Raw genomic sequence first — 20405 nt, 5'->3', positions numbered from 1 at the left:
AGGGAAAAAGTCTTCCCATGACAATTTGCTATAGTGTGAAGCTGACATAAATAGCCTCCATTCTATCTTTACCATTTTTTTTTTGTGAGAAGCAAATAAAATTATGGGAACACAGGGAACAGGATAGAGCATTTGCCTAGCATGTCCCAGGCCCTGGACTCAATCCCCAACCCTGCAAACAAAACAAAAAACAGCTAGACAGTCTTCCCAGAAAAGGCAGGGAAACTGAGGAGACTGTCATTGATTTTCATAATATCTTTTTTCCCCTAGAGGCTGAAGAAAACAGGTTAGAATTTTATTTCTCCCTCTAAGCAGGATATTCCCAAACAGTAGATGGGCTAAGGTTTATTCATTTACTTAATTAACATTTAAAAGTGTTTCACTTACTTCAGTAACATGACAGACAATTAAAGTTCCCATTAAAACACTTAAAATTCAGAAAGTCATGGATCAGGACAGGAAGTTCCCAGCCCCATTCCTGAGGTGGGGTGAGGAAGTTGAGCTAGAACTCCATCCTGGACTAGGCTCCTCTGCTAAGTTGAGATGACTATGAGAGAGGACCGCCTTAGTCTCATCTGCATGATGAGAAGACTCAACTGCTCACAGAGAAGAGCGAGCTAGATTGTAATGGGGACTGGCTCTTGATGACTCATTGGGAAGACCATTCAGTTTCTTGGAAAAAGTAGTTTCTAGAGTCAAGGGGCTGGACTAAGGGTCAATATTCTGCAAAGGTCCTCTTCCTTTCAGTGATACTTTCTTTTCTCAGTAGCCAAGAAACCTAAAATCCAGAGAAGCCATTAGCCCCTCTCCCATCAGGGCTGTAGCCTGAGAGCATGTCCAGGGTAGACGGAAGGTCAAGACAGTGACTACAACTTCACTGGACCTCTTCTTCAATAGGAGAGCAGCCAGAGAAGAAGCTGGTATTGCTGCCCAGGGCTCGCTTCTTTTTCTTTCCCAGAGCCTTATTTTCTTGTAATTCTGTTGCTATATGTTTAGGTTCTTGGTGGTCAAAGGAGGGCATAAGAGCAATCTTCCTTAGCGGGATCTGATCTGTATCACACAACTCTTTTAGGATCTAGGAAGAACAGAGACAGGTATGATTAGATCAGCCCAGCTGAACTACTGCAAAGACTATACACTCCAAGAAATATGAAATATCCCCCAAGAATGCTCTATTAAATAGAGGAGGACCCTTAGTGGAATGGGGGCAGCAAGGAGGGAAAATGATGATACCAATACATGATGTGTCCATAGAAAGTTTCTACTTAATAAAAAAAAAAACAAAAAAAAGAAAAGTAAAATTAAAAATTAGAGTACTAAGCCATGTGTGGTGGCACATGCCTTTAATCCCAGCACTTGGGAGGCAGAGGTAGGAGGATCGCCATGAGTTCAAGGCCACAGTGAGTTCCAGGTCAGCCTGGGCTAGAGTGAAACTCTATTCTACTCTACTTCGAAAAACCAATAAACAAACAAACAAACAAACAAATACAATTTTAGAGAACTAGGGCTGGAGAGATGGCTTAGTGGTTAAGACATTTGCTTGCAAAGCTAAAAGAACCAGGTTCAATTCCCCAAGACCCACATAAACCAGATGCTCAAGTGGCGTATGTTTCTGGAGTTTGTTTGCAGTGGCTAGACGCCCTGGCATGCTCATTCTCTCTCTCTCTCTCACACACACATCTGCCTCTTTTTCTCTCTCTCAAATAAGTAAAAATAAAATAAAAAAAATTAGAGCACTCGCCAGGCATGGTGGCATAAGCCTTTAATCCCAGCACTTGGGAGGCAGAGGTAGGAGGATTGCGTTGAGCTCAAGGCCACCCTGAGATTACAGGGTGAATGCCAAGACAGCCAGGGCTAGAGTGAGATTATACCTTGAAAACAAAAAGAAAAAAAATTAGAGCATTATTAAAAAAAAAACATTAGCTATGATCAATGCCCATCTCTTCATCAAGTTGATTACACCATTCTCCACCCCACCCTCCACACCAGCCTGTCATAGCTAATGCAGAGAAAGATGTAAATATAGCTTTCCAGTGCCTGCTTTTGAGCATCTACCTTGCTACTGGGAGTGGCGCAGACAGGGTTGAAGAAGCTTGATCCTGGGTTTACCTCTGTAGGATCTTCCAGTTTGAAGGAGTTTTCAGAATCCTGGGTCCATTCTACAGTACCCAAGCTATCCTGAAAACCAAGCAGATAGGTTTAATATATAGAGAAAGAGGCAGAGAGAGAGAGAGAGAGAGAGAGAGAGAGAGAGAGAGAGAGAGAGAGAGAGGGAGAGAGAGAGAGAGAGAGACACTGAGAGAATGGGCACACCAGGGCCTTTCGGCCGCTATGAACAAACTCCATATGTGTGTACACCCATGTGTGCATGTGTGACATTGCATACTTGCATCACTATATGTCTGGCTATGTGGGACCTGGAGATTTGAACATGCATTCTTAGGCTTGGCAGGTAAGCATCTTAACTGTTAATCCATCTCTCCAGCCACAGGCTTATTATAAATTTAGTTATAAGAGTTCCAAAATCAGCTTTATGCTCTTCAGCAAAGGAGGTCCCAGCTCTGATTAGTCTGGGCAAATATTAGGTAATCTCTGCTTGGAGAAGTCATGGAGCTTATCATGCTATCTCCTTTAAGCTTTGAAGCAGTGCTTAAGAGGTAGCGTCTGGAGGCAAAGGGCTGAGTAGGAAAGTAGCATGGGATATCATCATGAGGTAGATTTTAAAATTAGACTAACGTGGTGGTACACACCTGTAACTCAAGTACTTGGGAAGCTGAGGCAGGAGGGTGACAAGTTTGAGCCCAGCCTAGACTACTTAGCAAGACCCTGTCTCAAAGACAGAGAGATAGATAGACAGGCAGATGAATGAAATTTAAAAACAAACAAGCCGGGTGCAGTGACACACACCTTTAATCCCAGCACTCGGGAGGCAGAGGTAGGAGGATCGCCGTGAGTTCAAAGCCACCCAGAGAATGCAGGGTGAATTTCAGGTCAGCCTGAGCTAGAGTGAGACCCTACTTCAAAAACAAACAAACAAACAAACAAACAAAAAATGGGTGTGGTGATACACACCTTTAATTTTAGCACTTGGGAGGCAGATAGGTAGATTGTCCTGAGTTCAAGGCCACCCTAAGAGTACATAGTGGATTCCAGGTCAGCCTGTGATAGAGGGAGACACTACCTCAAAAAAATAATTAGGCCAAAGCCGGGCATTGTGGTGCACGCCTTTAATCCCAGCACTTGGGGGGCAGAGGTAGGAGGATAATTGTGAGTTTAAGGTCACCCTGAAACTACATAGTGAATTCTAGGTCAGACTGGAGTAGAATGAAACCCTACCTCAAAAAATCTAAAAAGAAAATAAAAATTAAAAAAAAAAATAGGCCATGCCTTGTTCAGTTCTTTGATTAAACTTCCCCTTCTCTATTATAATAGGCAATAGCACTGCAATAGGATAAAACATTCTAAAAGAGATAAATCACTTACTTAAGAAACAAGGAGACTCTGCATACATCTTGAATTAGAATTATAGGCTTTTGTCATAGAAACAACTAGATTAATTAAGCTAGACTAATTAAGAGTCAGAAAATCTGAGGTACAATCTTACTTGTCAGGAACATCTGTATAATATTATCAGGTAAGTCACTTTAATCTGTGGGTATTCATATCGTTTTTCTGTAAGATAGGAAGCCCAATATGTAAACAAGTGAAGAATAAGTTATTTTGGTAATGGGGTAGAAGGGTTTCAGAACATGCAGCTATGCCTACAGACCCTTCCATTTAGTAGCTACAAGGCTGTAGAACCTAAAATGAAAAACTGAGTGCTGGAGAGATGGTTTTGTAGTTAAGGTGCTTCCCTGAAAGCCAAAGGACCCAGGTTCAATTCCCCAGTGCCCACATAAAGCCAGATGCACAAGGTGGCTCATGCATTTGGAGTTCATTTGCAGTGACATTAGAGGCCCTGTGTGCCCATTCTCTCTCCCTCTCTATCTGCCTCTCTCAAATCAATCAATCAATCAATAAAAATAAATTTAAAAACAAAACAAAACAACATGGGAATAGGAAAACCCTTAAGGTCCCTGATACCTCTATGACTCTTACTGTGACTTCTAGCTTAACTGATGCTTACCTATCTTAGAAGCCAAGGTCCAGTGCCAAGCATACAGGTGGATGTTTCAAAAATGCAGTATAGGGCTAGAGAGATGGTTTAGTGGTTAAGGCACTTACCTGAGAAGTCTAAGGACCCATGTTCAACTCTCCAGGTGCCACGTAAGCCAGACGCCCAAGGTGGCACACATGTCTGGAGTTCTAAAATATTTTTTATTTATGAGAGAGAAAGATTCAGGGAGGGAGGGAGGGAGAGCGAGACAGAGAGAGAGTGTGTGCAAAAGAGAGAGAATGGGCATGCCAGGGCCTCCAGCCACTGAAAACAAACTCCAGACATGTGCCACCTTGTGCATCTGGCTTATGTGGGTCCTGGGGAATTGAACTGAGGTCCTTTTGCTTTTCAGGCAAGCTCCTTAACCACTAAGCCATCTCTCCAGCCCATGTGTAGAGTTCTATTGCAGTAGCTGAAGGCTCTGGCATGCCAATTTTTTCTCTCTCTCTTACATTAAAAAAAAAAAGGCCAGTCTGTTGGGCTTGCCTCAAAAAAAAATACAGTATAAATTATTATACATATATGGGACTTAAGCAATGAGTTTTTACCATGGATATAGGTGGGTTAATAAGGCACATACAGGGAGAGATATGTACTTTCACAAAGATTATTTATTTATTTAAGAGGGAGGATGTGCCTGGGCCTCTTGCCATTGCAAACAAACTCCAGATGCATGCACCACTTTGTGCATTTGGCTTTATGTGGGTACTGAGGAATTGAACCTAGGTCAAGAGGCTGTGTGAGCAAGCCCCTTTAACCATTGAGCAATCTCCCCAGCCAAATACCACTTTTTGTTTACTTGATTTTGCTAATTCCTGGCAGCAATATAAGGACAATTACAGTTAACTTGGTTCAACAAACAATAACTATTAGAAAGAACTGGTTCTGTGAAGGCTATGGAATAGCTGGTTCCCATGGAGAATGTCTAATAACTAATGTCTCAAGATGTCAGATGGCTTAACTTCCTTCTGGAAGCTGTTATCTCAGCATGTGGCTTTCATAGTTCCAGCTAAGCCTTTGGACTAGGTTGATACTGCATGTCTTTCTATCTGTAAATGTCTGCTTTCCTGTTCCTTGTCCCTGCCTTGGAAATTATACAGAAGCTTTATTATACCCAAGGCTGGGGGTGGGAAACTCCAAACCTGAGGAGTGAAATGCCTCTTTCTCTGTGTGCAGGGGGAAGGAAAAATATAGAAAGAACTGTGCAGGAGACTGCAAAGTTTCAGGGTAAAAATTTCTAGGAGGTCTGAAGGAATGGTGAGGTAAAACAGCAATGATCATACCTGGCCTTGCTGGCGGTTCCGACATTTTGTGGGGTCACAGCTACAGGCCACATTACAGTCTGAATTTTGCCTCCTGCACCCACATTGTTTGTTCCCACACCAGCCCTTGCAGGAACACTGCAAAACAGGTTAGCGAAAAGACACATTACTGAAAGGATTATATGACCAGTTTAAAGTACATTCCCATCATTTGCAAGCTGTCTTAGAATAAAAGGAAAGTAGCAGCATCTTTAGCAAACTGCAGTCTGCTCCAGCCTCTCCTTTTGTGCAACAGTGATCATCAAGAACCACCACAGGATCACTAAGTCATGGCAACCAATTCAAGGTTCTGTCTCGGGCAGCATATCTGAAGGGCAGACAAAAGGGATGTCATAATAATGGCACAGTACCTAATAGTAAAGGCCATTTTATGGACAAAGAACTGCAGGCTGGAGTTTGCTCTATTCAAGGATTGAGTATAGGGTTGAGAGATGGCTCATTGGTTAAATGTGCTTGTTTTCAATGCCTGACGACCAGGGTTCAATTCCTCAGTACCCATGTAAAGCCAGATGCACAAAGTGACATAAGCATCTGGAGTGTTTGCAGTAGCAGGAAGCGCTAACATGCTCATTCTCTCTGTCTCTCTTATACATAAATAAAAAATATTATTATTTTTTTTATAAAAAGGTCAAGTGTAGTTGCCCTATCTTTAGATCAACCAAACTGTACTTTCTCCAACCAACATTTCTACATTTTGTCTAGTGGCAGCAGGGTTTTGTCCTGAGGAACATTTAAATCATGTTTCATGAATCATTAATGATATAAAATAATTTATATTTGATCACAATGTAGTTTTGACAGAATGAATATATATATGTGAATGATCTCATAGCCAGCCTACAAGGTAGGTATGTTTATCAGCTCTAACAATAGCACAAAGCTGGAAGAATGATTAATAGGTAAGATGGCAAAATTACAATCCCAAAATATTTCGACAGGCTAGCATTATGGGCTGAGTGGTAAAAGAAAAGACATAAAGAGATAAATATGTTTGATGTTTAGGATCCCTTCAAACATAAGTAAGTACAATCTAAGGGTAGATCATAGCTTAAAAGTAGTTAGTACAAAAAGAGCCTGGGGTTTTGAGATGCCAGCACACCATGTGAATCAACAGTACGAAATGGCTGTCAAAAAGCAAATGTAGCCAGGTGTGGTGGTGCATGCCTTTAGTCCCAGCATTCGGGAGGCAGAGGTAGGAGGATCACCATGAGTTTGAGGCCAGCCTGAGCCTATATAGTGAATTCCAGGTCAGCCTGGGCTACAGTGAGACCTTACCTCAAAACTCCTCCCCCCCAAAAAAAGCAAATGTAGCCAGGTATAAATTTGGAACTTTGAAAACATGGGGAGTAATTATTTCATGTTGTACCCTAAGCCGGTTGTACCCTGCAATGTTTAATATTGATTGTCAACTTGTTAGGATTTACAATCACCATGGAATCAAATCCCTGGGCATATCTGAGGGATTTTCTACATTAGGTTAATTGCAGCAGGAACACCCATCCTAAATGTGGATGGCACCATTCGATGGGCTAAGGGTCCTGAAATGTACAAAGGAGAAAAACAAGCTGAGCATCAGGATTCATCTTTCTCTGCTTCATGATGTGGGGCCACATGCCTCATGCTCCTGTAAACCTGAAATAAGCTCTTCCTTCTTAAGTTACCCTTGTTTGTTTTTGCTTTAAGAAAATGCTGTAATTTCATTCTCCTGATTGACACATTTTTCACTCTCTCAAACAATGCTGCAATAATAATGGCTAACATTAATAGCTGGGCACTATTACAAAGGCTTGCCATGTATTAAACCCCTTTAATTGATATGCATATTTTCTTATACACACACTTAGTAGTTCGCTTGTATATATGTTTAATGAAGAGAATATTATATAAAAAAGAGGAGGGTGATAAGAATTATAGAAAGTGAAACTATAAGAAAAATAACAGAGCCAGGCACATGACTGTCATCCCAACACTTGGGAGGCAGCTTGGGCTACATAGTAAGGCCTATCTCAACACAAACAAAAAAAGAAAAAGAAAAAATAGTGCAGTGGATGGAAGTGGAAGGTGTTAAGTGAAATAAGCCAGACACAGAAAGATGAGTACTTTATCTTTCCCCTCATATGTGGAAGTTAAAAAAAAAAAGGCCTTAATGCAGACTGGTGGTTACTTGAGGATGGGAAAGGTGCATTTGTGTGTGTGTGTGTGTATAAATATATATATAAATACATATATATATGGAGAGAGAGAGAGAGAAGATAAAGGAAGAATGAGTTTGATTAGTGTATGCTATATGAATGTGCAAAAATATCATGGTGAAACCATTAACATTTATAATTAATACATGTTATAATTAGGGTTGGGCAGATGGTTCAGTGGTTAAAGTCACTTGCTTACAAAGCCTTTCCGCACAGGTTTGACTCAGTACCCACATAAGTCAGATGTTCAAAGTGGGACATGTGGCTGGAGTTCATTTGCAGTGGCTGGAAGCCCTGATGTGCCCATATTCTCTCTCTTGCAAATAGATTATATATATATGGAAAATGGTGGCAGCAAGTGAGATAGTCTGGCTTAGAAGAAATCTAGGTTTCAGAGTTCATAGGATGAAAGATTAGAGTCAGAAAAGACCTCAGAATATGTAAACTCTGGCATAAATTCTTGATGCATGAAGCCTCTGTTTAACATCCTTAGTCTGATTATGTATAGCTCTACTTATCATGAGATAATAAAAGTTTCTATATAACTTTTATGATGTCACCAGTTTAACCCCACTTTGACAGTATATCCACTCAGATATTACCCATAATTTTTGCTTCCCGGTCCCCACTGTCCAAATCTTTTAACTAGCTGCTTTGATGACTCACCAAAGACATGGTTCTTAAAAGTTTTAAAAATTTATTTATTTGCAAGGAGAGAGAGAAGAAATAAGAAAGAGAGAATGAATGGAGAATGGGTATACTAGGGCCTTTTGCCACTGCAAATGAACTCCAGACACATGCATATCTTATTTTATGTGGGTACTGGGGAATAGAACCTGGGCCATCAGGCTTTGCAAGCAGGTGCCTTTAACTTCTATGGCATCTCTCCAGTATTAAATTCTATCCCTCTCCCTCTCTCTCTTTTTTTTTTTTTTTTTGAGATAGGGCTTCATTCTAGCCCAGGCTGACTTTGACTTCATCCTGAAGTCCAGGTTGGCCTTGAAGTCACTATCATCCTCCTACCTGAGCCTGAGTGCTGGGATCAAAGCAGTGTGCCACCACACCTGGCCAAATTCTACATCTTCAACACACACCAATTTATCCAAATTCATCTTTAATGAATATAACCTAAATGTGGTATGACCATTACAAAATGGGTTGTGGCTGGGTGTGGTGGTACATGCCTGTAATTTCTCCATTCAGGAGGCTGAAGTAGGAGGAATGCTGTGAGTTCAATGCCTGGCTGTGATGACATAGTGAATTCCAGGTCAGCTTGGGCTAGAGCAAGACCCTACCTCGAAAAACCAAAACAAACAAACAAATGAAAACAACAACAACAAAAACAAACCACCAAAACAAAAATAGATTGTGACCAATGCCTCAATCCAATAGTTTGATTAATGAGGCCTGAATCACAGTTGCATTTTTTTTTCTTGTCATATATCTGGAATCATATTGTTTAACCATTTAACAATAAAATTTAAAACTAAAGAGTAAACATGAAAGCAGGGTGGGGATACACGGGGAATAAAGGATTTAGTCGGAAGGGAAGAGTAAGAGAGGGTAATTGGGAGGAGTGGATTCAAAATGTATTATATACATGCATGAAAATGTTAAAAAAAATTGCCCTAAAACTTTTTAGTTTTTACCCTCTAGTGAATATAAGCCATCCAAGCACATAAGTTTTGCTCAAGGACAGGTTAGAAGAAAATAACTAGCAGAATTTTCATGATATCTAAAGTAGACCAACCAAATATAACTGTGTACGACTAAAAAAAGTTCAAGCCACCAGGTGTGATGGCGTATGCTTTTAATCTCAGCACTCAGGAAACAGAAGTAGGAGGATTGCTGTGAGTTTGAGACCAGCCTGAGACTACACAGTGAGTTCCAGGTCAGCCTAGGCTACAATGAGACCCTACCTTGAAAAAAAATGTTCAAGCCTTTACGTGTTTTCATATGAAAACCTCTGTTCTATAGCTATAAAGGCAAAGGAAAACATGAAAGTAAAAAACCATGATTTCAATAGCTATATACAATATTTCATTATTTTGACGGGTCAATTTATTTAACCAGCCTCCCAATGTTAGATATTAAGATTGTTTTGAACCACTGGGCATGGTGGAGTACCCCTTTAATGTCAGCACTCAGGAGGCAGAGGTAGGAGGATTGCTGGGAGTTCAAGGCCAGCCCGAGTCTACATAGTGAATTCCAGGTCAGCCGGGGCTAGAACAAGACACTACCTCAAAAACCAATAAAAGATTGTTTTGAAATAAAATGTTCCTTATTATAAATCATGATAAAGTAAGTATCTTTGTATATAAGTCTAATATAAACCATAACATGATTGATAAGGCCTTCTATGATCTGGTTTAACTATACCTTTTCTACACTGGCCTTCTTAGAGACATCAAGCTCATTCCTACCTTGAGGTCTTTGCATGAGTTATTTCCTTCCCTCCCGTTCTTGTCTTTCAAGTCAGGGTTTCTATATGCAGCCTAGGCTGGCCTTGAACTTATGATCCTCCTGATTCAGCTTCCAGAGTGTAGGGATTATGGGTGTGTGCCACCACACTTACCACTCTTTCACTTTGTTTAGATCTCAGCCAAAATACCTCTTTCTTTCCCATGCATTTTCCCCATCTCATCATTCTCTATGACATCACTAAATTAAAAAAATGCTTATTTATTTGTAAGTGGAGAGAGATGAAGAGAGATAGATAGAGAGAGAGAGAGAGAGAGAGAGAGAGAGAGAGAGAGAGAGAAGGAGGGAATATATATGATTGGGCACACCAGGGCCTCCAGCCACTGCAAACGAACTCCAGATGCATGCACCCCCTTGTGCATCTGGATTACATGGGTCTTGGAGAATCGAACCTGGGTTCTTTGGCTTTGCAAGCAAATGCCTTAGCCATTGAGCCATCCCTCCAGCCCTCAATATTTTTCTTTTATATTAGAACAACAGTTCTGTAACACATATACTCTACTTTCCTCAAGGATAAGTATATGTGTATTTGCTTCACATCTGCAAACTCCTTTCCAGAGGTTTTAGGCCCTCCCTCTGCCAATTGTTTCTTTGTATACTTCTAAACTGAGCCTCCTGTAACTTAGAAGACCTTTTAATCTACATTCAGTTCATGCTGTCACTTCAATCATAGCAGTGCAAACGTTTGTTGAGTAAATGAACAGAAAGCAGACATGTTCTGACTTGCTTTCTCTAAGTGTCCCAACTCTCTGTTCTACTATCTTTAAGCCTTTGTAATTTGCTATTCATTGTGCCAGAAATGTCCTTCTTTTGTTCCCAAGACTTTATTTCCCTTTCCATGCTATCATGCAGCAAGTCACCACCTTCAATTTCATCTTCATATACTATATCTTTTCCATTTGGCTCTAATAACCTAAAGCCCCTTAGTTCATCCTCCCGAGATAAGTATGCTAAGGTTCTAGCCATGTTTCTATTTCTTTGTGTTATTTTCCCCTTAAACTATAAGCTACCTGTATCCAAGAATGGGCCTTGGTCTCACTAGGATGCATGGTATGTTGCATTCCTGATGACTCTGTCTGATCAGATAAGACTACATTCCTCATGGCTTGTTTCACTCTGACCTTTCACTTTACAAAGTCCAGCTTCCTATATGGTGAGCTATCAACTAGTCAAATCAAGTAAGCTTCTTGAAAGCCAGCTCAGGTATTTTTTTTTTTTTTTTTTTTTTTTTTTTTAGTTTTGTTTTCCAAGACAGGGTTTCGCTCTAGCTCAAGCTGAGCTGAAATTTACTATGTAGTCTCAGGCTGGCCTCAAACACATGGCAATCCTCCTACCTCTGCCTCCCAAGTGCTGGGATTAAAGGTGTGCTCCACCATGCCTGGCTCAGGTAATTTATGAATTGTTCTCTGTAAGGAGAATGTGGCTATAAGGCATAGATGGGGTAGTGGTGATGAATGGTAGGGTTCTAAATATTAAAGTTTCAACCTAAAACATCAGTATTTGATAATTATGTAGAACTAACATTGTGTAAATAAATGAATCATGCTTTTAATTTTAAGTCAGATTGTTTCTGAGCCATTTGTAGTGGTGCATGCCTGTAATCATAGCACATCAGAAGTGAAGGTGGGAGAATGAGGAATTTAAGGTTATCCTTAGCTACATACCAAGCTGGGAGGACAACCTGGACTATATGAAACCTGGTCTGAAAAAAACAAAGCCCTAAAAGATCGTTTCTCACTACCCTTAACTTGATATACTCGGTGGTCTTAATTACTAATTTTTTCTATAATTCCATTTGGCTAGTGAGCAAAAATTCAACCTAACAGGTAAGGGAAATAAAGTAGTTTCTGGTCTGAGTTTTCACTAACATGAAAATAATATGACAAAAACAAACTGGAGCTAGAGTCAGACTATTTAGTTTTAATTCCTATCAGTTACTTGTTCTGATGACTTTTTTGTTGTTGTTGTTGCTGTTGTTTTTGGTTTTTTGAGGTAGGGTTTCACTCTAGTCCAGGCTGACCTGGAATTCACTATGTAGTCTCAGGGTGGCCTTGAACTCACGGCAATCCTCCTACCTCTGCCTCCCAAGTGCTGGGTTATGACTATTCTTAAGGCCACCTTCCTTCTAAGGGTCTGAAGTTAATTTGTAAAATGTAAACCATAAATACCTTACTGGAGTTTTGGTAATTATTAAAAGATCAAATATGTGAGAATGGTTTGTCAACTACAAAATATGAAAGACTAGTATGATCATTTTGGAATCAGCGTCAATGAAATTATAATGAACATGACTTGTTTAGACAGACTGCCATGTCCTTGAAAAATTGAAGAGAGGTGACTTGAACCCTTGGACATCCCTTTATTATGGGCCCATATTCTTTTTTTTTTTTAATTGGATTTTTGTTGTTTATTCGAGATAGGATCTCACTCTAGCACAGGCTGGCCTGGAATTCACTATGCAGTCTCAGGGTGGCCTTGAACTCTCGGCAATCCTCTTACCTCTGCCTCCTGAGTACTGGGATTGAAGGCATGTGCCACCATGCCTGGCTTTAATTTGTACAATTTTATTTATTAATTTGTGTGTGTGGTGGGGCCTTTTGCCACTGCAAATGAACTCTAGACACATGCACCAAATTTTGCATTTGGCTTAATGTGAGTACTGGGAATTTGAACCTGAGCCAGCAAGCTTTGCAAGAAAACACCTTTAACTGCTAAGTCCTAGCCCCATACTCATACACATACAGAACAAGTCTGACAAGTTTCCCGCAGTGGAGTCAATCCTGTAAATAAGGTCCAAGGGGCACAGATGCAGGGTAGGTATTAGCACATTCCTAGAATTAGAAAGTTAGCTCACTGAGAATTGATTCTAATATGCAAAGTTAAAGAGTTGGCTCATACCCCCTGGATGTTCTTCCTGGACACCTTAACTAACTTTGTTGGCTTCCATTCCTCATCATCCCCATCATCCCCATAACCATCACTGTCACCATCCTCATGCTCAGTCACAGAATGCTCTGAATAATATTTGACATCCTCGTTGTCCAGGTTTTGCTTCATACACTTTTCTTTGGCTCGAGAAGGTTTTGGCTAAGAAAAAAAAAGAGTTTACAGTTGTAAATACATACATACATACATACATACATACATACATACATACATATATTCTCAGAGATCTAAGACTTCTCAAATATTTTTACTTGGTTTTGCCAATCAGAAGAACTCTATTTTGGCCTTGCAAAGTGTTTGAAGGAATTGAAACAAGAGGTTGATCAATGTGAGGGAGGAAGCTAGGACTCATAATATGAGATAAACATCTATTGATGGGCAGCTGAACATTGCTTTTCTCCTACTCAGTTGTGTTACCTAAGAGTTGGGCTTGACTACAAGTCAGGTTTCTGAAGAAAGAAAATGTCTATTTTGGGGTTTTAACCCTCTCATCTCCTTCATGGCAGGAGTTCTCTGTACTTCTCCCCTTTCCTTCTCTTAATCTAATAAAGCCTTACTAAACCTTTTTAAAAAAGAAGATGCCTATCTTCCTTAGGATTGTATTCTAGTTTTATATGAGACTACAAAGAAAATTGAGATGTTAAAATTTGGGGTTCCTAAATCTTAGCATCTTATAAGAGGCCATTTTAGCACAATCACCTCGAACTTAGGCTATTGAAAATTATCATAGGCACTGTGCATTTTACCTTTGGTGGGACATATTCAAAGGAAGAGTCTGGCGATTGTAAGATATCCTTATTAAGATGAGGTGTCTGTACGTTGGCAACTTGGAGGAGGGTTAGTTTCTGTTTGGGAAGGAGAAACAAAGTATGTAATGTAGGGCAGCTTCTGGGAGTGTTCATGACTAAACCATAAAGATTCTAAACCTAAGCTAACTCCCTTGTAAATCATGGTAAAGTGATGCATGGATATAATAAAGTAGGTTAGAGGACTCCATATTTAGAAAAAAGAGACATGTTTAAAAACGTATATTTATATCAATTTGAAATGTGCATGACTGGATCAAATAGCAATTCAATGTAGATCTCACCAAATAAAGCTGAATAGTCACCAAACTAAAGCCTGCTTCCAAGGGCTGGCCTCAGTGACAGAAAGGGTCTCCCAGGGCTAATCAAATGGATGAGAAACCATAATACCTGCTTAATGATTTCATTTTCTTGGAGAAGCTGCTGATTTTGCTCACACAATTCTTGCATCTTCCTAAGCTCTTCATCCTATTTCCAGATAGTACATTTATAGGTGGGGTTATGTTGGATATTACATGTGAGTTACCAAACAACTAGATGAAAACATGCCATTTCAAGTTGCTGCCAGCAGATGGTTTTTGTATACCAGGTACTGACACACAGAAAAAAAAAATGCTTTATTCTTCATTCCTAGGTGCACTGAGTGCCACCTCTTTGCCAGTGCTTCCCAGTAGCCCTAGGTATACTTGTAGAAATCACGACAAACCTCTTTTATCCGTTTGCATTCTCTACTCCCATAGACCCTACTCACATCAGCATGCTGGCTCAGAAACCCAGAGGGTTACCTCTATTGTTTGAAGTCTACAGGTACATCTGTTCACCCTTCTTAACATAGATTAGACAGTCCACACACTACTGTAACAAGTTTGATTAAACTTGGCACTTAAGACAACTGGATTCATAATACAACCTTAAATACATTGGTTAGGTCTTAAGGTAGTGCCAAGAAAACCCTAGAGACTGGTAGTACATGAAAAAGATTTTACCTTGGATTAAAATAGTGCTCTTACATGCTAAAGGGTGTGGTGCTCTTAGCCTCTGGAAAAATTCAGACCCTATGCATTTTATAAACATGTCAGGTCTCAAGTTCAGAACAAGCTCAGAAACAAAGTTGAATGCCCCTAGGATTCTACATAACTACTGCATGATTTCACTTCTTCAACTCTAGAGCTCCAGGTTAAGGCAGAAGAATCAGGAGGCCTAAATCTGATATGGAAGCTACTGTTTCAGTACCAAAAAATTAGGTTATTCTGAATGTGGCTATACATTAACCTGGTCAAATGGGACCCTAAAGTAGTAAAGGCTACCATTAGAGGCCTTTTCTTTAGTAGTGACTTTCACTCTGTAAATGCAATGATTAAATGAAATGGGCTTCTGGGGCCCAAGAAGCTTATCATGAGACACTTTTTACCATTTCATACCTGACACTTCAATGTGCTCAGCAGCTGCTGTTCCTTTTCACTGACTGACTCCTCCAACTGCTTCTCTGCCATCTGGCTTTGCTGCAGCTGGCTGAGAAGATACAGCACCTGGAGAAAGACACAACCACTGGGTAGTATCATAGGAGCAAAGGAAAAGGGATTTTGTCCTAGTTCAAGCAGTGATAGAGGTGACTTGTGATTTAGAGGTAAAATACTGTCTTTCCCCCTCATTGATGGAAACAGAAAGCACAACAAAGATGTTCCTCAGCATGTTAAACTTGGTGTTCAAGCCAGAGGCAAAGAGTAATTATCCCTGGTAGGTATAAACTTAGACAAGTCACTTTGGTTTCAGGTTTCTTATTTGAAAAAATTGAAAAAGACTACATAGCTTTGTTTGTTTGTTTGCTTGGTTTTACAAGGTATAGGTCTCACTCTAGCCCAGGCTGACCTGAATTTCACTGTGTAGTCTCAAGGGTGGCCTTGAACTCACAGTGATCCTCCTATCTCTGCCTCCTGAGTGCTGGCATGTGCTACCACACCCGGCTTAAAAAGACTACATAGCTTTTTTTAAAAAAATATTTTTATTTATTTATGAGTAGTGAATGAATGGCACACCAGGACCTCCAGCCACTGCAAACAAACTCCAGATCCATGTGCCACTGTGTGCACCTGGCTTTATGTAGGTATTGGGGAATTGAACCTAAACTAGCAGGCTTTGCAAGCAAGCACCTTCAACCACTGAGCCATATTCCCAGCCTCTCATAGCTGTTTAAAGAAAACATCATTTCCTAGGTTTGCTTTTTTTTTTTTTTTTTGTTGAGAAAGTACCTCACTATGTACTCCAGGCTGGACTTAGATTTACAATATAACCCAGGCTGGCCTTGAACTTGAGACAATCTTTCTTCCTCAACCTTCCAAAGTGCTGGGATTATATGCATGAACCACCATGCCTAGATCACCCCCCTTTCCTTATATAAACAAACAGTAAAAGCCAGTGACAGCTTATGCTTCACTAAAACTTACCTTTTCTTGATGTTGTTGCTCCACTCTGACCAGCTCAGCTTTTAATTCTGTCTCTATCTCAGCAAAATGATTTCGTTCCTCAAACAGCATCTTCTGCATGTCAGCACAGCTGGCCTTATTCTGCTTCAGGCTGCTTTCTAGCTTGCTCACCTGGATTTTGGAGGAGACCAACTAAAGGGGATAAAAGATCACTGTATTTAGAGAAAGGCCAATCTTCCCACATCTATCAGGCAGAAAGATATTTGATTTTTTTAAATGGTTTGAGAAGTTCTTCCATATCCACATCCATATTATCTCTTTTAAAATTTTCATTAACATTTTCCATGACTATAAAAAAAATATCCCATGGTAATACCCCCCCAACTTTCCCCTTTGAAATTCCATTCTCCATCATATCACCTCCCCATCTCAATCATTGTACTTACATATATACAATACCAACCTATTAAGTACCCTCCTCCCTTCCTTTCTCTTCCCTTTATATCTCCTTTTTAACTTAATGGCCTCTACTAGTAAGTATTTTCCTTCTCAGGCAGAAGCCCAATCATCTGTAGCTAGGATCCACATATGAGGGAGAACATGTGGCGCTTGGCTTTCTGGGCCTAGGTTACCTCACTTAGTATAATCCTTTCCAGATCCATCCATTTTTCTGCAAATTTCATAACTTCATTTTTCTTTACTGCTGAGTAGAACTCCATTCATATTATTTTTTCATGCCATATGGATTCTAACATTGAATTCAAACAATTCTACTGCTCTGTTCCTAGGCCACGAATCTTTTGTCAGAGGCATATATCTTGAGGATAGAAGCCACTTATACTAAAGTCATTTTTACCTGCTACCCTTTCTCAAGCCAAGTATAAACATAGCAGTATTTGAAAACACCAAAATGCTAAAAATTTAGGGAGCTCTTTAATTTTAAAAGAAATCAACAGCACACACCCTTTTAGCCAATATGTCCCAGAATGTTGTTCACATGTCAGAACTTGTAGATACATTTCCTGAAATTGATTGCAGATCAGGATCTATGGGCAAGATTGATATCCTGTGCTGGGCTTCCCCCCCCCCCACGAGGTAGGGTGTCACTCTGGCTCAGGCTGACCTGGAATTAACTATGTAGTCTCAGGGTGGCCTCAATCTCACGACGATCCTACTATCTCTGCCTCCTAAGTGCTGGAATTAAAGGCGTGCCGCCATGCCCGGCATTTTTTTTCTTTTTTTTAAGATGGGCTATTTTTATATTCACTACTGGCCTAGATTGTGGGCATCATAAATACCAGTATTCACAAGACTTATAAAGATTTATTTTTAAAAAATATTTTATATTGAAAACTTCCATAATTAGAGACAATAAACCATAATACTAATTAGGATTTCTTAGTAGAATAAATCTGCTAATCCTGTGCAAAAATGTATAAAGGATAACACTGCTTAAGTTTATAGATTCAGATTGTATGCTTGTCTTGAATGAAAAATGCCGCAATCAATGCAGATCAACTATTATTCCTTTTGTGTAACATGATATATTATTTAAGGCAACAGAAGAAAATTTTCCTTAAAATCAATCTTTATGTGCCAAATGATTAAGTTTTCTCTTTGAGAATGTGTCTAGAATTTTGGTGACTGGAGAGATTTCCCAGTGGTTAAGGTGCTTCCTGGCAAAGCCAAAGAACAGATTCAATTTCCCAGTACCCATGTAAAGTCAGATGCACAAGGTGGCTCGAGTTCGTCTGCAGTGGCTAGAGGCTCTAGCGTGCCCATTTTCCCCTTTTCTCTCTTAAATAAATAAATAAATAAATATTTAAAAAAATTAAAATAGACTTTTTAAGCTAGGGTGTGGTGGTGCACACCTTTAATCCCAACACTTGGGAGGTAGATGTCGGATGATTGCTGTGAGTTCAAGGAAAGCTTGAGACTATATAGTGAATTCCAGGTCAGCCTGGGCTAAAGCGAGACCTTACCTCAAAAAAAAAGTTAAAATATATATTTTTTTATTTCTTTAGTTACTTGAAAGAGAGAGAGAGAGAGAGAGAGAGAAAGAGGAAGAGGCAGAGAGAAAGAGAGAATGGGCACATCAGGGCCTTCAGCCACTTCAAACGAACTCCAGACACATATGCCCCCTGTGCATATGGCTTATGTGGGTCCTGGGGAATTGAACAGGGGTCCTTAGGTTTCATAGGCAAACGCCTTAACTGCTAAGCCATTTCCCTAGCCCAAAAGTGAACTGTTTGAATACATATCTCATAGATGTTTTATAAGGTGATAAAACAGTTTATATTTAATTGGTAGTCTACTATGGCACTCTGATCTTTTTCTATTAACAACAGCTAACCCTATTGAGTATTTAAAAATGCAAGGCATGAGGAGTATCAATTGATAGTGGTTTTTTTATTAATTATTTATTTATTTGAGAGCGACAGACACAGAGATAAAGACAGATAGAGGGAGAGAGAGAGAATGGGCGCGCCAGAGCTTCCAGCCTCTAGCCTCTGCAAACGAACTCCAGACGTGTGCGCCCCCTTGTGCATCTGGCTAACGTGGGACCTGGGGAACCGAGCCTTGAACTGGGATACTTAGGCTTCACAGGCAAGCACTTAACCGCTAAGCCATCTCTCCAGCCCTGATAGTGTTTTGTATGTAACTGGCTTTCACTTGTTTATAACCAACCTTTACCCATTAAATTCTGTGACATTATTGTCACTTGGGTTACTACCAGGAAAAGTGGCAACAACACTAAGACATACCCAGCCAGATCACCTAATTATTGTTAGGACAATTTTACCTCTCCAATTAAGTATTTTATGGCACATTTGGCTTCCAGTATTGTAGCAATATTCTCCCAGCGTTGTTTTGGCCGGTCTTCACTTTCTGCATCCAGGAGCTTTTGCTGTAGGTCAGCAATCTGAGCACTCCTTCAGTGAGAGAACAGTGAGATTTAAGTGAGCAGTCTCAATACCAAGGACAGAGGGAAGCACTCTGAGTAGAAACTTCACAGAACTTTATGGATAAAACTAACAGTTAAATTATTGCTAAAACATATACATTTAGCCAGACAGTAGCAGACATTACACCCCTAGGGCTCATGACTACCACTGTTGTAGGTTTTCAGTATCAGGGATGTATTCCCTCCTACAGAGTGGGTCTCCAGTACAATTAGAGGGCAACTGGTTTCCCCCACAACAGATGTGCCATTATTGCACTCATTGGCGCATTTAGCCTGGCTTGCCAAATACAAGGCTCGTAGTGTCCACTGTTGAGTATTGTTACTGGTGATTTCTCCCTCTTCCATTGAACTGCATGCAGAATGGCTTCTTCCATCTTTCTATCAGCTGGTCTACATGGAAGAGGTTTTCAGCTCAACTCCAGCAGGATTTCTCAGTGAACTTGCAGCCCAAGCATGTGGAGTCTTTAGCAATAGGGTCTTACCATCTATTCCTGGTGGGAAACCAAGGTCCTCGGCAATGGCCTGTAATGTTTTGGGGACATCAGGAACCTCCCTGGCCAACAACTCACTGGAAGGGATCTAATCCCTGGCAATGAAAATTTTCTAGTAACAATCTATGGCTCTTGAGTGTTCCATTGTCCAAAAAAGGAGGTTTCCATATGATTTATTTATATCCTCTTAGATTTTGATTAGCCCTCCCTCCACCTTTCCTTTACTCAATCTCTTTCCCTCACATCATTTGGGCCTTTTTGTCCCCATTAATCTGTTCTTCTACTTACATATATACAATACCATCCTACTAAGCCCCCCACTCTCCTTTCCTTTCTATCCCCTTTATATCTCCTTTCTACCTTACTGGCCTTTGCTACTGAGTTTTCTTCCTGCTCACACAGAATTCCAATCATTTGTAGCTGGGAACCACATATGAGAGAGAACATGTGATGCTTGGCTTTCTGGGCCTGGGTTACCTCACTCATCAAACTGCCCAATAATCACTTCTCTTAATGTTTATACCCATATATTAATGCTATTCTCACTTTTTCATTAGAGAACTTTCTCTTTTCAGATGGCAGTGACCTTGGGATAACTCAGAAGGCATCATGGTGCTAAAAAG

At 40.2% G+C, this 20405-nt stretch overlaps 1 protein-coding gene across 2 annotated transcripts in view; it reads right to left on the bottom strand.

Annotated features, from left to right (window-relative positions):
* Nucleotides 1–329: 329 nt before the first annotated feature.
* Kif4a (kinesin family member 4A) overlaps nt 330–20405 on the bottom strand; it is a 101968-nt gene continuing 81892 nt past the window's right edge. The window contains exons 23-31 of one of the 2 annotated variants that reach the window (XM_004660978.2): nt 19130–19259; nt 16348–16518; nt 15325–15432; nt 14294–14371; nt 13844–13942; nt 13050–13238; nt 5440–5556; nt 2056–2178; nt 330–1075 (exon numbers count right to left, since the gene is read on the bottom strand). In XM_004660978.2, the coding sequence (XP_004661035.1) occupies nt 875–1075; nt 2056–2178; nt 5440–5556; nt 13050–13238; nt 13844–13942; nt 14294–14371; nt 15325–15432; nt 16348–16518; nt 19130–19259 (1216 nt within the window). In that variant the 3' untranslated portion in view covers nt 330–874. The remainder of the gene's footprint in view (nt 1076–2055; nt 2179–5439; nt 5557–13049; nt 13239–13843; nt 13943–14293; nt 14372–15324; nt 15433–16347; nt 16519–19129; nt 19260–20405) is intronic. The other variant, XM_045140679.1, reaches the window with a different exon arrangement.

Source organism: Jaculus jaculus, chromosome X (assembly GCF_020740685.1).
Source record: "Jaculus jaculus isolate mJacJac1 chromosome X, mJacJac1.mat.Y.cur, whole genome shotgun sequence".
Classification (NCBI taxonomy): domain Eukaryota; kingdom Metazoa; phylum Chordata; class Mammalia; order Rodentia; family Dipodidae; genus Jaculus; species Jaculus jaculus.
Note: the sequence above shows the minus strand (reverse complement) of the source record. Positions and strands in the feature narration are given on the sequence as shown.